General features: G+C 35.8%; 1 protein-coding gene and 1 long non-coding RNA gene across 3 annotated transcripts in view; one reads left to right on the plus strand and one right to left on the minus strand.

Moving 5' to 3' along the window:
* Window positions 1-3,870: 3,870 nt before the first annotated feature.
* LOC112144951 overlaps window positions 3,871-18,370 on the minus strand; it is a 21,086-nt gene continuing 6,586 nt past the window's right edge. Inside the window, exons 1-4 of one of the 2 annotated variants that reach the window (XR_004947906.1) lie at window positions 11,918-12,395; window positions 11,501-11,598; window positions 4,949-5,002; window positions 3,871-4,875 (exon numbers count right to left, since the gene is read on the minus strand). This is a non-coding gene — a long non-coding RNA (uncharacterized LOC112144951). Of the gene's footprint in view, window positions 4,876-4,948; window positions 5,003-11,500; window positions 11,599-11,917; window positions 12,396-18,370 lie in introns of those variants that run through there. The other variant, XR_002918995.2, reaches the window with a different exon arrangement.
* LOC112144948 (TUB like protein 1) overlaps window positions 17,068-18,370 on the plus strand; it is a gene marked incomplete in the record, with an annotated part of 9,053 nt that continues 7,750 nt past the window's right edge. The window contains 1 exon segment of the mRNA XM_036211999.1: window positions 17,068-18,346. Within this exon segment, the coding sequence (XP_036067892.1) occupies window positions 18,037-18,346 (310 nt within the window).

Consider the following 18,370-nt stretch of genomic DNA (forward strand, 5'->3'; position numbering starts at 1 on the left):
AATTAATGTCCTTAATCATTCCTATTGTTACATTCACTCATACTGGTATTTTATTAAGGAAAACATTCATACTTCTGATGTGACTGACAGTAAACAGAACTGAAAGCCAGAAATGTCCTTTTGTTATAACTTTTCTTTAAAATATTGAATATTTATCAGTGCTATATGACTTGCAAATTCGAAGCTATTTTTAGTCAATTATCACTATTAGGAAGTAGACATTTTATTTGAATCAGTTATTAAATGTTTATTGGTAGGAACAGATATATTTATAGATGTGTATTTACCTGCATCTAATTGTACAAGTATTTTTGAGCCGTCATATAAGTAGTTTGTTTTTTAGTTTGTATATTTTTGTCATGTTTAATTTCATAATATGCTTTTCTTTAGAAGCCTTTAAGTATTACTTATTTAAAATAGCCATGGATCGAATAGTCTGCTTTTTGTGTCAATTTGATCTAAACCGAGAAAAATAGCAAGAATAAACATTTCCCAAAGACAATTGGGGTTCAGAATGTCCTTCACCACACAAGTTCCATTTAGAGACCAGAGAGAAACCTATTTAACCCTCTGGTGCAAAGTGGTCACTTCAGTGGACAGCTACTCAAAAGCAAAAAGTGACTCTCTTTAATGCATTGGTTTCTGTGGTGGAACTGCTAGAGTGCTCTCTTCTGCCACAGTCCATTGAGTTCAATTCAGTGGTCAGTCAGTGTAACTGCAAGTAACTTCAGTTTGAATCCAAGATGACTAATGAGCCCTGGATGACCACCGTTTGCATTTCCTTGGATGCTGAAAGGCCCTACCTAGTACAAATAAATATGATGATATTCAGTAACATTTCAAACATTTGTTTGGAATTTTTTCAGTTTTGAATTTATGATTTTTTAAGCTAAGAATTTTTTCTCTTGTTCTTAGAAGGATAAAAAAAATGACCAAGGCTTTCATAATTCATGCATACAAGATTAAAAACAAGCCAAATTAGGATTATGACCTATAGACTATTCTTATTGTACATAATCAACCTTATAAGATATTTAGGTTTAAAAGTGCTCACCACATCTGGCTGTTACAAAACAACAACAGATGAATTTACATGATTAGTGGTTGCTATAATCTGTTTATGGTGCACAGAAATGTAGAATGTAAAACTTTACTGTGTTTAAAAACTCAATATATATATATATATATATATATTTTGCATTGTCAAAAAAACGTTTTTCTTCTTCCAACTGTATTACATTTTAGGCAGAGACACATTTTAAAGTAGATTCTGGATTGTCGTAAATTAAACTGCACATTTTTTCACTCATAGGAAATAGCCAACAAGGGCTGGGACCTGGACCGCATGGTGCTTTGTAACGAGGTAACCAAACAGATGAAAGATGACATCACTCAGCCCCCTGCAAAGGGGGTGTACGTATATGGGTTTTACCTGGATCGGGCCAGCTGGGACCGCAACAACTGCAGGCTCATCGAATCCAAACCCAAAGTGATCTTTGAAATGATGCTGTGATCTGGATGTACGCAGAGAATAATGATGAGCATGTGAACTAGTTCTGTCTTAATCTGACCTGTCCTAAGAAAACCTTCAAATCTTCCCCTCCAAGATTGTACTGGATAGATGCAATACTTAAAATGTTAAACAGAAAGAGCCGGGATCTTTATGCATCTTGAGTAAAACATGTTTTTTTTTTTAATTCTGGTTTTAATCATTCAGAAAGTCATGGATGTTTTTTACTTTTTAAACTCTATGCCCTAGGTGGCTTTTAAACTTGGTGACAGTTGTAGTGGTGCCTCCACTCTCTCTCTCCTATATACATCCTCCATTAGTATCTTTCAGGTTCTTCACAATTGAACTACTTCATAGCATTGTAAGATGATCTTAGCTGTGTGGAAATATATAACCCTTCCAGCATCAGCTCAGAAAGAAACAGTTTCAAATATTCAAACAAAATTTACCTTGACATTTATTGTAAATGGATGATTTAGTCATGTTATAGGAATACAAAGTAGAGTTTTATGTGTTCAAGTTCTTGCAAAGGTCACCAAGTAGTTCTAAAGAAATATTCTTTTTATTTGAAATGTCTCAAATATAAAAAAAAAGCACTCCTTCCTGTGTCTTCTGTACCAATGTCTAATGTAGCATTTAAGGTTTGCTTTGAATTTACAAGTAATAAACTTCGTGATTTGAGTATTAAAATATATTTTTAATATACTGGAAATATCTCAATAATACATCTACTCCACTTTTAATACTGTGTAAAAAAATACGACAAATATAGGCTAAATATACTTAGACTTGTAGTATAATTCTAAGTATAATCCAAGTATGCTTCACATGAACTTATGAACTTGTAAGTATGAACTTGTGAAGTTTATCTCTAATAAGTACATAAAAATAAACTAAAAGTATATTGTGTTTGTTTTTAAAAAACTATGCTTAAAACAAACTGAGTATACTTATATTTGCTAAGGGAAGGCTTTGCTAACAGGCAAAGCCTGTGACGGGACGTGACTAAATGGTATCATACTAATATTTTGTGAACTTTGAGTAGTTCTACTAACAAAGATCTCTTATTTCAAGAGCAGTTGCTCCATTTTCCAACACTCTTTCCCCCACACACCAACTGTGTTGTGTCTTTTTGTGTTGTAGTCGTGAAGGATTCCCGTCTCTATTCCTGCTCCATTTACAAGAAGCACACCAGAACCGATATCAGCTGCATTGCATTAGTGGGACTGAGAACGACCCAGCCTCCAGAACACTGGGTTCTCCGGGGCGTGGCTCTTCTTTGTGATGTGAAATGATTGCTTTTTTTGTTCTCCTACATACAGTAAGTGTTTGCTAAAGATCTTAAATTCTTTTCAAGAGTTTGGAAAAGTTCTACAATTTTTCCTGAAGAGTCAAACAAATAAATATGGAATACTCAAAATAGTGGACTGTACAGCCTAGTTTTTGTTCAAGTGTCGGTTTGTGGGAAAAATTGTATCTGTTTCTTTTGGATAAATTTAGGTTTTCTCTTTGGCTCTACGCTAGTTTACTTTAATAAAATCTGTGTTAAAGCTTTAGATTTATTATAAATCCATTTGTTTATCATTTTCTCACTTCATTTTCATCCATCTTTCTTCTGCACTTTTGTTCTTTTATTAGGGCTTCTTTTGTTTGAGATGGCTCAGACGGAAACCTTTTCTAAAACTTTATCTTTCTCCTTATTTGCAAAAAATGTCTTGCGCTCATTTTACTCTCTGATTACAAAGCACAAATCCGAAAGCCAAACAGTCGCTTCATTTTTGTTTTGTGAATGTTTCAATGTGCAGACTCACATTGCCTTCATCCAGCAGTTCCTTCTAAAGCTTTTTAAATCCTGTCCACAGCTAAAGCTCCTACGTTTACACCGTTCTTGTGCGTCCAAGCAGCCACTTCCAATGAAAAGTCTGTGTAAACTCAGGGTGTGTATTGGCAAGAATCTGGTGATACATTACATACTGCACTACACGTCTCACAATACGATACATATCGCGATATGTCCCAAGACTGTACCAGAACAATTTTTCAAATTCTTTGGAAAAATATGACTTAAAACAACAACTAAGTCAAAGTACACGTCGTACATGTATCATAACAACAAAAACCGCGAGGCCGGCAGAACCGATGAGGCGGAATATTTAACAAAAGCTGGTTTTTGCGAGATCTTGTTTTTCTGGTGTGGTGTAGAGCTGCTTAAATGTGCTGTGCTGCCAACTAGCAATCACGAGTTTAGATGTAAAACAAAAAAAGTCACTGAGAGACGCTCACAAATACTTAATTAAATATTGTCCTCTGCAATTTAAATCGATACAAGTATCGCCAGATGAAATATCGCGATGTATCGATTTTTCCCTACACCCCTAATGTAAACGCCCGTATATGGACGTTTTAGTCTTCAGCGTACAAAAACTCTTGTGTTCACACGTAGCTGTGCAAGTTTCTTTGACTGCTTTTAGGAATTTAACGTACGTTGAAAGTTAAACCAGTTTGACCAGTCAGGGACTCAGATTTGGTAGTGACGTACAACACAAAACACGGAAGTGCCAACTGTTTGAACATTGATCACGGAAGATAAATTTCTAATTGGGGCCCGGCTGGAGTTATGAGACCCAAATTCTTTCATATATCAGAATAGAGCTGTGAAAGAAAAAAAGGTTGAAGCAAGATTCATATTACTTCAAGATTTCACACCAACTATTGGTGGTAGACATGCGCTAGTAAACTGTAGAGAAAGACGAAGCCAAATATGCAAAAATGTGTAAAAAAAGAAGAAGAGTCAAAGTAAAATTTTATTCTGTGAAGAAAGAAAAACTCAACTGGTTTGTGCACTTAAGGTGTTTTTAATTGTCATTTTCAAATAGAAATATGTGGTTTGGGTTTGTATCAGGACACAAAAGACAAAAGTAAAAAGCTGAGTCATCAAAACAACAGATAAACATAACAGGTTTAAGTTTTTCGCATTAGAGCTACAAAGGAAACACAAATCATTTGAAGTGTTGTTCTACTCTTAGGCCACACGATGGCGATATAGTGTCATAATTTTCCAAGCAATTACTGTGCCTCTCAAGAAAGGTAATAAACTGTATAGTTATTTAACAGGAGCAATGTATGCCCAAAACTATACAACCTACTACCTCACCTTGCAAGGCTCAACCACAGGTTCAGAAGATCATCTTTCAAAGCAGAATGTGTACTTTTGAGTTTTTTAAATACTTTTTACTACTCCCTTTTGTACAGTTAAAAATCTTCTCAAAAGTAGTTTTGTCCCATATCCATTGATTATCTTTTACCCTCCAAAGAGCTCCCCCTGTAGGTGAAGGCCTGTATGTCAGAGCAGATTATCCTGTTTCCTAAGGAAAGACAGTAGACTGTATAGTTATCTCAAACGGAGGACATGAACCCCACAACTATTCAATCTACTACCTCAGCCCTGAGAACAGATAGCCTTGGAGATGAAGCAGATATTTGTCAGTCCAACTGTAAGAGAAATGAAGAAAAAACAACGTTTTAGTCAACATTCATTCATTCATTCATTCATCTTCTTAACCGCTTCATCCCTTTCGGGGTCGCGGGGGTGCCGGAGCCTATCCCGGCTACTGAAGGGCGAAGGCGGGGTACACCCTGGACAGGTCGCCAGTCTGTCGCAGGGCCGCAATCACTCACACATCCACTCTCACATCCACACCTAGGGGCAATTTAGAGTCACCAATGAACCTATGAAGCATGTTTTTGGACGGTGGGAGGAAGCCGGAGTCCCCGGTGAAAACCCACGCATGCACGGGGAGAACATGCAAACTCCACACAGAAAGGTCCCAGCCGGGATTCGAACCGGGGCCTACTCGCTGTGAGGCGAGAGCGCTAACCACTTGCGCCACCGTGCAGCCCTGGTTTTAGTCAACAGTATGACGTAATTTACTCTCCATCAAAGCTAAAATGGCATTATGTTTCATCTTGAAACTATTTATGCTGAGAGTTTAAGTAGTGATAACTCAACATTGTTTACTGTTGGTTAATTTTGTTGCAAACTGCAAATTGAGAGGGGAAAACACAAAAAATTGTGCATTACATATTGTAATGAGGATGTTTTTCCTGCTGACTGGCAAATAAAAAGCTAATATATGCCAACATTAGTTGATATGTATTACGCTGATTTAAAAAATATTTATATTATTATTAGATGTATCATAGAAGTCAGGAATGTGGACTTCTATTTTACAGTAGTGCCAAGTTTGATTTTTTTTTTTTTAACTTTAAAACAGGACATGACAGGAGTTCATTCCAAATTTGCCTGAGTTGTAGCAGAGTAAGACGCCTCTATTTCGCGTCATCCATCTGTTTATGTGGTCTCCCACTAGCTTACACCCCCTAACTACCCTGATCTAACATTACTGGGGCAACAATAATGTCGACCAATGTTAGAGCTATCCAGCTGTACAGTTTTGAGTCAGATACCAGCTCAAATGAGGAAAAGGAAGGCATGCATGGATTTAATTGTCTACAAGTGGATGCATCAGAATGGAGAGGAGCAGTAAGCTTGTACGTCACACATACAGGCTTTTTCTAACATCTTTTTTTTCTTTTTTGCTCCTGGTAAATATTTGAATAAAGAAAAACTCAAAAATATAATTGTATGCATAATTGTCTTCAAATAAGGACAAGTTAAACATATCAAAAGCACAATTTTTATTGAGGTGAGTCTTTAAAAGTTGGTTCAAAAGAATGAAAAAATAAGCAGGTTAGACAGATAATTTATGATTTTCAGTTCAGTCTCTATTTTGTCTACATCCAAAAAACATGAAAATAAAACATGGATGTTGGGTACCAAAAACAATGTCAAATGTAACCTGTTAACTGCCTCCCTTTTTTGAAATGTCTGCCTAAAACCTCTATCATATTTTGATGAGGAATTGTCCAGTGATCAGTTCTTTTTTTTCGATTTTGATTATTTCAAAATTGCAGTCGTAAAGAAGAAAAGTTTGACATCTAAAAGTGTCTTTCTTTGCTGACTCAAAAAGCCCCGTCGAGTCCAAGAAATAAAGGTCTGTCTCGGGGCAAAGCCTGGAAAACAAGCCGGGCTATGGTGAACAAGTCTGGACAGGGTCATGCTTGGACAGAATGACTGATCGCAGACTGCATTATGGTGGACGATGATGGTCATCGCATGCAAAAAAGAGATAATTTGCATAAATTAGCATGTGAACCACGGTGGCTGAAAAGCGACCGTGTGGCTGATTAACATTTTCAATTCCTCTTTTGCCCAATTAAAGCTGATAGTGATTGAAATGTTTTGGCAGCCTCTATGCTGGCAGACCAGCCTCATTGAGATAGAATGGAAAAGCAGTGGGGAGTGAGATTCTAAATAAATTAGATGACCAGTGATATTTAACTGTTCATTGTGTCAAACGAATGCCAAGATTACTAATAAAAAGGCCAGGAAATTCATTGATTTTTATACTAGAAACATTAAAAAAACAGAATTTTTAGTTAAAATGATTGATTTAATGGACTCTAGCTTTTTATTTTCACACATTATAACTGAATGTTTTATTCCATCATTTACTCAACACTTCCTTATTTTTTAAAACAACTTTTTTCTTCCATGAGAAAGCATGCAACACATTTCTAACACAATGTTTCAATGAAGTGACTTTTAAGTTCTTTAAACAAGAATTGGTTGAAGAATGCAAATTTAGTACCATCTACATAAGCAAATAATTCAGTTCTCGCGCCTTTAAAAAGCAGAGTAAGGGAATGTCCATAAGTTGCATGTTTAGGAACAAGAACTGCAGTAATACTCAATAAAAATGATGCTACTTTCTATATTCATTCCATTGAACATATGCACACCCGGAGCATTTTAGTAAATGAAGATTTAGGGAAAAAAAATACCCATAAGACATTGACGACGGCCCACGATGATCGACAGATTAGGACGATGAAAGACTGTATCGTTCTGTTTCGCGGTTACGTCCTGCATTTTGTGCCAAGACACGGGCATTGTCCTCCTGCCAAGCACAATCTGAATGACAAGGAGTGGGGTGACGTTGTAAATGCAGCATGGCAGGAGCCAATGCTGAGGGGGAGGGAATATTGGCTGCCAAGCAATAAAAAGATGCCATGTCAGACGGAGGGTATGATGCCACACAATGCAGAGTGGTAGCTTCCCTCTCTGCCAGCTGCCATGTGTGGTGTTTGTCTCGTGCATCTAGGCAAAGTTTTCCATTGATTCAAATGATTCAAACTAGTCTCGGCAGCTTTGATGAACACTGATGCTTCAAAGATCCAATCCAATCAGCTTTTAATCTGTTGTAAAAGTGGACTTTTACTTAGGCTTAGGCTTTTTTATTCCATTTTGTCATAGTTTCTGCAGAGCGGCAGGAGTTCATTAGAAATTTGCATCTAATTTGTGGACTGGACTGTTGGCACAGAGTAAACCCGCCCCTACTTCCCGTCATCCTTTTGTTTACGTGCCCTCCTGCTAACTCACAACCCTCTTACAACCCCATCCTAACATTACCGGTGCAACAAAAATTGTGATTAATATCGGCCCCAAAGCTTGGAGCCAAATTCTAGCAAAGACGACGGATACACAGATGTAAATAGGTTTATTTGTTTCCAAGAGGATGCATCAGAATGGAGCGAAGCAGGGAGCTTGTGGCCCGTCCATTGTAGCGTTTACGTCACACATACAAGCTTTTATTATGGCATTTTTTCATCTCCTCCTGATTCACGACAATTTCAATAAAGAAAGACTTGCAAACACAATTTTAAGCTTAATTTTCTTTATATATGTCCTCCATCATGACAAAAAAAATGACACAAAAACCTTAAAAACACAATTTTCATTGAATTGGGTCTTTTAAGTAAACCTAATAGTCTTCATAATATTTTCAATCCTGCCATTTTAACCTCTCAAACCTGAGCGAATGTGTGAGCTAACCTCCACACGTAAGCCCAAAATTAAGGAGAATTAAGTACTTAAACAAAAAAGCCCAAAATGTGATGTCCACACATGTGGACGCCAGGTCTGAAGAGGTTAAGAATAGAGTAAAACGTATAGAAAAAAAAGGAAAATTTAGTATGAAACTCAGATGTTGAAACCTTTACTTTAGTACTGTTATGTTGATAAGAGTTCAAAATACAATCATCTAATCATACTTAAGAAAAAAATATTGTACATAGATAGATACAAATTCAAACATTAGGTTGATCTTTGGGGCATTTTTTATATTATTCATACCGTTTTTCAAGAGGTCACCTGTTCTTTGAGGTGGTCATGATAGGATGAAACACAATAATTCAGGTTTCGTTTTTTTCTATCTGATCCTTTTGCTATAGGTTAAACCCTTACCACGCAAAAAACATTGATTGAAGTCCCACTCCAACTATATATTATTTCTATTGTAAAATTTAATTATGATTATGTCGTTTTTAGCCAAAAGCAAAAAGCCCAAGTCCTTCTTTAAGACATATTTTCAGCAAGAGCTCATTAGAAATTCACCTCTAGGTTGTGGGTGGGAGTACGTTGATATCCCAGCATTCCTTTGTTTACACTCTTTCCTGTTATCTTACAGCTTCTCACACTCCCAAGCTAACGTTAGTGTAGAAAACAAATGGACACCATGAACTTCTTCAAACCGCTGGATTTCATCTGCTCCTGATTCAACAAGATTTGAATAAATAATTACTCAGAAATACAGTTTTAATTTTAACAATCTCAGGGCCAAATAAAGTTTTAGTAATAGATAAAAATGTGATATTTGGGGAAAATTATCATATGGGATAGTAATAGGTAGTTAGTGTTTAGCTGTTGCAAATCTGCAACGCCTGAACTGAGAGGGTCAAAGTCTTTAATGTACAGCTGCAGGAGGAAAACATGTGAACCCTTTGGAATTACTTGGTTTTATGCATGAGCTGGACTCACGATTGTACAGAAGAGGATTAGGGCCACCGAGAAAAAAAAAAAAAAAACAGCCATGAAAAATTCTGACTTTAATCTCAGAATTCTGACTTTAAATCTGAGATTAAAGTCAGAATTCTGAGTTTTAAGCCAATATTTTCCATTGCCTTTTTTTTTTTTCTTTCTTTCCCTAATCCTCTTCCATACAATTGTGTTCAATAAAAACTTGAAAACATATTTTGGTGTAATTTAAGTAGGCAATGTTTTTCCCCACAGTTGTGATTTAGATTGACATTTAAAAAAAAAAAAGTGTGTTCCTTTTGTACAGAAGTTGAGACTGTTCCAAAGGGTTCACATACTTTCTCTTGCGACTATATGTCCTCCATTATGAGAAAAATGCAACAAGAACACGTGGAAAAAAAACGATTTTCATTGGAATGGGTCTTTAAAGAGGCTTGTGCTGACAACTAACATTTTTCCCAAAATATTTGCATGTGCTGCAGCAATTAAAAGTAGTCAATGTAGGCGTGTTTATGTCATAAAGTCTTATTACTGTGATTAAAACCACAGCCTGTGATTTGTGGCTCATATTTAGTTTCAGGCCCACTTCATTTCTTCTATCTGTTTTCCATTTTGTTGCCACTATAGTATTGAAGATATTAACACATTTGCAGGAGAATTTTCTATAATGAGATTTTTAAAGTTTTTTTTTTTTTTTTGTGCTAGGAATCAATCATTAAAAGTGGCGTTTGAACGTTTGTTTAGTAAACGCCTGTCAAACGTGCATCACGGTTTTTCATGCTAAGTTTGCTCCCACAGTGGTGGATTATTTTAACCATCTGGAGACTTGTCACAACTGTTCTAAATGGTTTTGGGAGGCGATCTACGCTAAACAGTTGCAGTCGAAAGAGTTTGATAAAGTGCTGTTTATAGCCCCTGAAACTGTTTTGCTAACAGGAAGAGCTGATTAAGTGCGACGTGAGTCGATGAAAGCAGCGAGAACACAGCGTCTTTGATCCTGGAGAGCCTCCAACTACGGGGAGCAAAGAAACGCAATAGGAAAAGGATATGGCGTTCTAAACAATATATCATCAAGCAGCAGAATAAGTTCATCTGAGGAGAACTAAAGGGGGAGGAGAAAAGTCATTCATTCTCTTTTTTTTCCATGACCACGGAGGCCGCCCACTTTTTTTTTTGTTCATTTTCCCTCCACATGCATGCCTGATAATAGATGCCAAAAAACACAGTGAGCACAAAACTATTTTTTAAAAATAAATGTAACAAATTTAAACATAAAAAATAATCAAATTGAGCTGAGACTTGAATATTAACCATTTAAAACCAGAGTTACAGTGTTTTTGTTCTTTAATTTACTATAATTTTTTAACTATTGACACGATTAATGTAATTCCAGCAGATTTTGAAGAAGAGAAGCCGCTTTTCTTCTTCAAAATCTGCTGGAATTACATTGATTGTGTTAACAGTTGAAAAGTTACAGTGCGTTAAAGATTTTGTGTTAAAGGATTAACTACATTTGATTCGGTGGAAAATCTGTGTTTTAAATATCGATCTATTAACTGGTGCGGTTCACAAACCTCTGTCAAAATATCATGTGGTTTAATACCAGGACCGAAATTTCCTAAAATTATCTTTAACTAAGTGCAAAACAAGGGCTTTTTGCATTGCTCTGGTTGTACAGTTTATGATTTTGCAATAAAGAAAAACCAAATGCTTCCAGAAAAAGTTAAAGTGCTATTTACTCGTTCAAACTGAAATTTGTTTTATTTGTTTAATACTGACTTAAGATGCGGATCAGAGTTAAGGAATGTGTTAAAACTAACTGCTCATCAATAGTTACTCTTCCAGAAAAAGAGTAAAATAACAGCTAGGCTTTTATGGTAGCTAAATATCAAAATCAAATCTTTATCGGTCTTCTGTGGTTACAATGATGGAGGTTAAAGGTACAAGTACAGAGTAGAGAGTGGCGGTTCATGTGCGACAAACAAAGATCAAGAGAAACTTCAGCGCATAAGAGGATATATAAAAGAAAAATCAGAATCAAAACTTCAAAATACCTGAGTTTTTTGTTCACCCAAAAGAAACAAGGCCACAGTGATGAGGCAAGACAGAAAAGTGTTCGGATACAACTGCATTTCCACGTCCTTTCTTTCGCCTGCAAAACAAGGGAAAGGCAGAGTATTATACCAGCAGCGAGCAACCCCACAGACAGGGGCTGGGACGCAGCTTTTGGGCCATGCCCTCCTCTCTCCCTGCCCACTTTTGCCCCGCTGCCAAAAAGTGAGACGGGGCAACGGGGGGAAGAAAGAAGGAAAGAAAGAAAGAAAGGAGCGTCTTGTGCTTGCTAAATAAATAACACAGAACATATACAGATTTTGTTGTGATGTAAGGAACCTTACCGTCAAGTGAGAACCAGATCATCGACACATAAACAGAAATATTAGAGGAGAGGAAAGTCAGAAATGAGTACTTACATGCTGCCAAGAGAACGACAGAGTTAGACAAACTATTTATTGCCTTATGATTCCAGAGCGAAGGACTTAAAAAGGTTCTTTCAGAACCATGCAGTTAATCCTTTTGTCAGGGTTTGGCAACACAACCATGTTTCACAGTTCCAATTTTTTTTAGCTGTTCTCCACCTGCCTGTGCTTCCATGCGTGCCTTTTTTCCCTCCTCCTTCTCACACTAGACTTTGATTTGATTGTAGCTCAAAAGAAAAACAGTTTAGTATCATTTCAACAGGGAAAGAAGTGAGACGTTTACTGAAATACCTCCTAAATATAACTTTTTATGTTAAAAAGCTGTGAAGCAAAGTATAAGTGGAGCAATATGGATACATCTCCAAGAAAAGAAGCATTTTCAAAGTAATGTTTTAAAATATTTCTCAGATTATCTGATAATTGATTCTTTAAAAGTATGTCTATTGATAACAATAATAAAAAAGCTTTGCTTTCCTTCAGGCATTATCCAAGACAGCTTTCAGTTTGACGTCACAAGCCCTTTTTTTCCCCCACGCCGTCTACTTTCCAGAAATGATCTGCTCCTATTCCGAAGATTTGTTTTGAATTCATAAAAAAGGCAAACATGAATCATTTAACCTCAGATCAACCTAAAATCAGCCTGAAAGAAGGAAGCGGTCCAAACTCCCCATGCAGATCAAACAGTGTGTCTTTTCTCTTCCTGTACACAAACGCTGGGCTTGTAAAACCTTCAGCTGCTGAGGTTCAGGACAGCCTCTATTGGCACAGTTTCAAAAACAAAGAAGTTTAAATATACAAGTCTGTGAAGTTTTTGCACGCTCTGCTGTCCCCCTCACATGGAGACTCGGGGCAATGCTCTCCGTCTCAGGAACTTCCGTTCATTTCATTTTAGCTGGGAGCATCAAAACATCTGAAGCCATTTAGATCAGTCAGGATGCTGCGCTACAGCTGTGTTAAGCTGCAATAAAACTCAGTTTTGTCTGTGTTTTGGTTTATATTACTCCTGATTAGTATTTTTATGTCTTTCCTTCTTCCTGGTGATTCCCATCAAGCTCTTAACAAAACTTTTTTGCAAAGAATTGTCATTGTATCTGTTAATTATGGCCTGCAGCAGTCCTGTACTGCAAGAAATGAGGACAACACAGCAAGCAAAGCCAACAAAAATGAAATCTCTTTTAAGGCTCAAAAAAAAAAAAAAAAACTTTAAATTTAATAACAAAACCAAAACACACGTATCAGGGATTTCCAAAGACCGTTTTAAATTAAAATAGAATGGGCACAAGACCTACGGCTTGTCGGAGTGAAATTTGGCGACTTTTACATTTTCCTTCATTATGGAAAAATACAAGATTTAGTTCTTTTCCTTATTAAAATTTCACATACATGCTACCAGCTTATGTCTACAACCACAACCAAAGTTTTGTTGAACTTTGACCCCGGAAGGAGGCAGCCATCTTGAATTTTCCAAAAAATCAAAACATCTTCTACAAATTGTAGCAGATGTTCTACCCTTGTGCTATCTTATGAGGTCCAGATGACCCAAGCCTTACGTGTTATCCATCCCATCACAAAAGTGGATGAAGGTGGACAGGATTTCAAAATCCATGAAAAAAAAAGTTCAGCGCGCTGTCTTGCGGGATCCAGATGACCCTGTAAATTCATTGAAGATATTAATGTCTATCTTCCTCTTTAAATTAAATTCTTTGTACTATTTCTTGTGAATTCAACTGATACTCTTGCAGGTTTGGTGTTTGCAAATTCCATATCTCACTTACTTTCATAGAAGCATTTCTATTTCTTCCAGAGTTGTGATAAAAGTTGAGTTTGTCATTGCTTCAACAATGTTCACCATCTCTGCAATAAAATACAAATGACGTTAAAGGTGTTTGAAGCCAAACCGCAATGAGGAAGAGTGTCAAGAAACTGTTCCTTTAAGACCCCTGGGACTTCACTACTGCTCCCTCGAGGTCACTGGCCCTCTTTAGGCGCTCTGCCAACTGCCATGTTATTGACAAGCATCTGCAGGAATGCCAACAAAGCCATTAGTCTGGAGCTTTTTCAGCAGTCAGCAGAAGAGCAAGTGTGAACAGAACACTGATGTAGACTGAATCCAGCCCCATAAACAACAATATATATATATATGTATATATATATATATATATATATATATATATATATATTTCCTTCCTTACTTCTTACTTTCTATCAGTCAATGCACCTTTTACAACCAATCACAGCAGCTCAAAGATTTAAAACCACTTTTCTCATTTGTTTAAATGGGATAAAATATGACTTCAATCAAGTCAAGTCAAATATTTTTATATTTGCAGAGGATTACCCACATCATAGAGTTTCTGTGTGCCCCCTGCAGCTTGGCTGGTTAATTCTCTGTGAACTGACAGTGCTTTCTGTCTGTAAGTGAACAGCAGCATCTACTGGCCATTTGAAGACATTGCACTCTGAGATAAAACATTGTAAAACTGTGGAACAAATTGAATTGAAACCAAAATATAGAATGTTTGAGTGGTAATCTACAGTCTAAATCCAACTAATTCTAAGTATGACTAAAGGTAATGTCATTTAGGTGATATAAAAGACCCACTACGATTATCTTTTGATCTATTTTAAAATGCTCTTTTTATTATGAATATGCTTTTTTTTGCCAAAAACTGTCATTTTCTAAGACATATGTTATCAGAAATAAAGTCTGCTTCATTTCATCCTATGGCTGTGACTTGCCATAGTAGCTTCTGAGTCACACCTACAAGCTTTTTCTAACATCATTTTTTTTTTTGTCTATTCCTGATTCACCACAATTTGCATACAGAATACTCGGAAACGCGAATTAACTCTTATTTTCTTCATATTTGTACTCCATCATGAGAAAAATGTCACAAGAACATGTTTAAAAAAAAAACATGATTTTCATTGAAGTAGGTCTTTAAATCAGCCACTTAAATAAGAAATGACAAGAATTTGTTTTATATCAAATCATACTTTTTATGGGCAGAAAAAGAAAAACTAGTCATAGATGGTGATCAGCTGATTCTCAGTTGTTCCAGGTGAAGGGTCGTAGCATCTCAGTGGTGTTTTTGTTGAGGGGGGATTCTTGTTGCTTTGTTGAAAAGCCTCTTATAGGTCATGTGACACCCTTGGCCTCTCAAAGAGACGTGGTCACACACAGGGTGAATGGAGGCAATACTACTGCTACTCATAAAAAAAATTACGTTAAAAATAAAAATCACCCAATAAAAACTAAAAATAAAATAAAAACGAACTCATAAATCGTTGCACTTTATCTTATTCCTTTTATATAGTTAGATACAACATTGCATTATATATATATACATATATCTATTCCTTCTCTAAATTATAAAGATATTGTTTTCTTGCAGTCATTCCTAAACGGGGCGTTCAAAATCCTCCATGTCTTTGATTTGATTGATTATTTCCACAGACAAATTTGCAGTTTTCTCAATGAAAATAATGACTGTGAGCTGCTAAACCAAATGGGAAAATGTTGCAATAAGGCAGACCTGCTGAAGCATTGTTTCCAGTAACAATGATATTTTACACTACATTATCTGTGTCCTTTTTCAGGGGTAAGTATTGACTTTTCTCAGCTAAATGAGATGCATTGACAATATTATAGTAAAATATTTAAAACTATAAAATAGCTAAAAGCTGTGATGTGGGTTATATGAAATTTGTAGTGTGATGAAATCCTTTTTAGGTGATACACTTTTCAAAATAATTCTAATTTCTTCACTTATATGCTATTTTAAGACTAGTGAGACACATCAGATGATTTGGGGATTTGTGTCTATGAGATCGGATTTTTAGCCAAGAAATGTGACACAAAAAAGGGCTAAAAAGCTTAATATCACTCTAGATTTGGTAATACTCTTACAAGAGTTTTTCCAAAGTTTTCATGCTTCCAATTTTAGTCAGCAAATAGATGAAAAAGTTATATGAAGAATTAATTTTTGAACATTTAAAGTCATTTTCGTATGAGTAACATGGAAAAATGTATTAAATGGGAGAGAATTATGTTTTCCTTTTTGTCAAAGTTTTCCAATTTACATCCAAATTATCTGAACTACTCAGCATTAAAAAATAAAATTTAGCAAAAACTTGTAAAGTTAAAAATTGTCTTATTTCTTGTTCAGTACATAAGTGGCTGATCTTCTCCTGGTTTTATTCCTTAAGTGGTATAGAGTGAGTACAGTTGCTCTGGGCTGCAGGACACGTGTGGGTCCAAAGGGAGATGACAAAAGGATACCATGCCCGCTGTCTTGTGACCGCTGCTCTGAGATTGGACAGGCTTGACAAACAAGTCTTTACCCAGCAAAGCTGCCTCGGTAACTCCCGTTGACGTGTTTCTGCAGAGCAGATGGCCTTACACACAAATCCTATTAGCAACTTTCTGCTGATTGAGGCGCAGGGTGGACACGGCTTTCTCATTCTTCGTTATCTCGCGTGAAAAGTTTGGTTTTATTTATTTTTAACTACTTAAAGAAGCTCACAGTAGAGCAGAGTTTGGCATATTCACCATGTCAACAGATAAGGTAAAAACTGTTTTTTTAAGATTACTTTTAAAAACTATGCTTGGGTGTCTATGTGAGTGCTTGCCTCAGGATGAGGAGTACGGCTATTTGAGCTTTTGTTTAAATTTGACCAATCCTACAAGGAAGCTTTTGCTTTTCCACAATTTCTTTTTTGGCTTTTAAGTTGTTTAAATCTAAGTTTAATTTTTTATGTCGCCTTTAAAGTTGTATGGTATAGCCATTCACACGAGAGTAACAGCGTATGTGACAGCATATTCAACAACACCAAAACCTTAACAAAATCTTGGAAATCTATTCTACTGACAGAAAAAAAAGAATTATTTATGAATGATATTTGTTATTCACAAAGTTAAAATACTAAAACTCAAATAGATAACACTAACAGTTTTTGTTAAAGTTATTGAATATTTTCTTTTTCTAATCTTTTGCCTTGATAAATAAAAGCTTTAATCCAATATTTAGAATTATCAGTAAAATGAGAACAGGAATTACCCACATTTTTACCTTTTTTCTCCAGAAATAAACTCAAGACAAAGTCACAGCAAATCAAAGAACCTAATCTAGTTTTTATGGACACCAAAAAAGGAAAAAAAAGTGGATTATGTATGGTTTAATGGTTAAACAAGTGTCCATATCTGTTAGAAGTCAGTTCATCATTTAGACATTCAGTTGACACAAATAGCGCTTCACTCTGTGGATGTAAGATCTGCATCTAATAGGATTACATCTACTGTTTCCGTTGGCTGCAATCACACTGACCTCTTTCTCTGTGACTATCCTGTCACCGTGTGCAACCATTTTTTTTCCCTCTATCTTAGTTATATGTTGTTTTTGATAGAATATCGTTTTAAAGTATTTTTTCTTGTATTTATATTAAGTAATAGTTTTAGATCTTTTGCCCTGTAAATAAAAGTGTTAAAAAAGGACTAATCGGGTCTAAGAATTTCTCCTTATTTCCACCATCTAAAAGATGTTTGAGTGATAGAATCCAAAATTGCATTTTAATACTTAATTGTAATTTTCTGAATTGTTTGACTCCCATTATGTTCACAGCTGAAATCTGAGCAAGTGCAGTTGAAAGCTAAACCAAGATTTGGTGTTATCTTGCATAACAACTGAAGTTAAAAAGGAATGAGTGACTAACATTCACTTTGACAAAATGAAGCTTTTTCCATGGTACTTAGTGGTCAATTGGAGACTAAAAAAGACAATTGCATAAAGTATTACAAAACTTGCTGTTGTTTGTGTATTTGAAAATAAAAAATAGAAGTGGATTTATTCCAAGAAAGAAAAGATCTGTGTTCTAACAACATTCTAACTTTGTTTTAATATATTAATGGAATTATTTATTATGGTGTTAGAGTTATGATATGATTCAGTTTTATGACTCATTCTTAAAAATTCTCTCTGCCTCTTTTCCAATCAAACTCTAACGGTGAGTTATCTTCACTATTTGCTTTTATTTTCTTCCATTTTCTTGAGTCTAACTATGATCCCTTTGTCTGAAAAAGAAAACCCAGAAGCCAAAAAAGAAAAAAGAAGCCAATGGCACAACTGAGGCCAAGTCGAACGGCAGCGATGCCAAACCCAAAAAAGCTAAGACAAAAAAGAATCCGGATTTGCCTGAAGAGGACAGCTCCACCACTCAGAGTGAGTTTAAAAAAACAACACGACAGAGGATTTGGAAAAAAAAATAGAGTTGATTGCAAATTATTTCACCATCTATGTCTCACGTCTTTAAAATTCATAGGTGGGAAAAAAGTAAAGAAAAAGAAACCCGAAAAAGACAAAGAAGATCCTGAAAAAGAAAAAGAACCGAAGAAGAAAGCCAAAAGTGTTCCGAAAAAGAAGAAAGGTGAGAAATTTACACTATTTAGGG

Source organism: Oryzias melastigma, linkage group LG5, assembly GCF_002922805.2.
Source record: "Oryzias melastigma strain HK-1 linkage group LG5, ASM292280v2, whole genome shotgun sequence".
Lineage (NCBI taxonomy): Eukaryota > Metazoa > Chordata > Actinopteri > Beloniformes > Adrianichthyidae > Oryzias > Oryzias melastigma.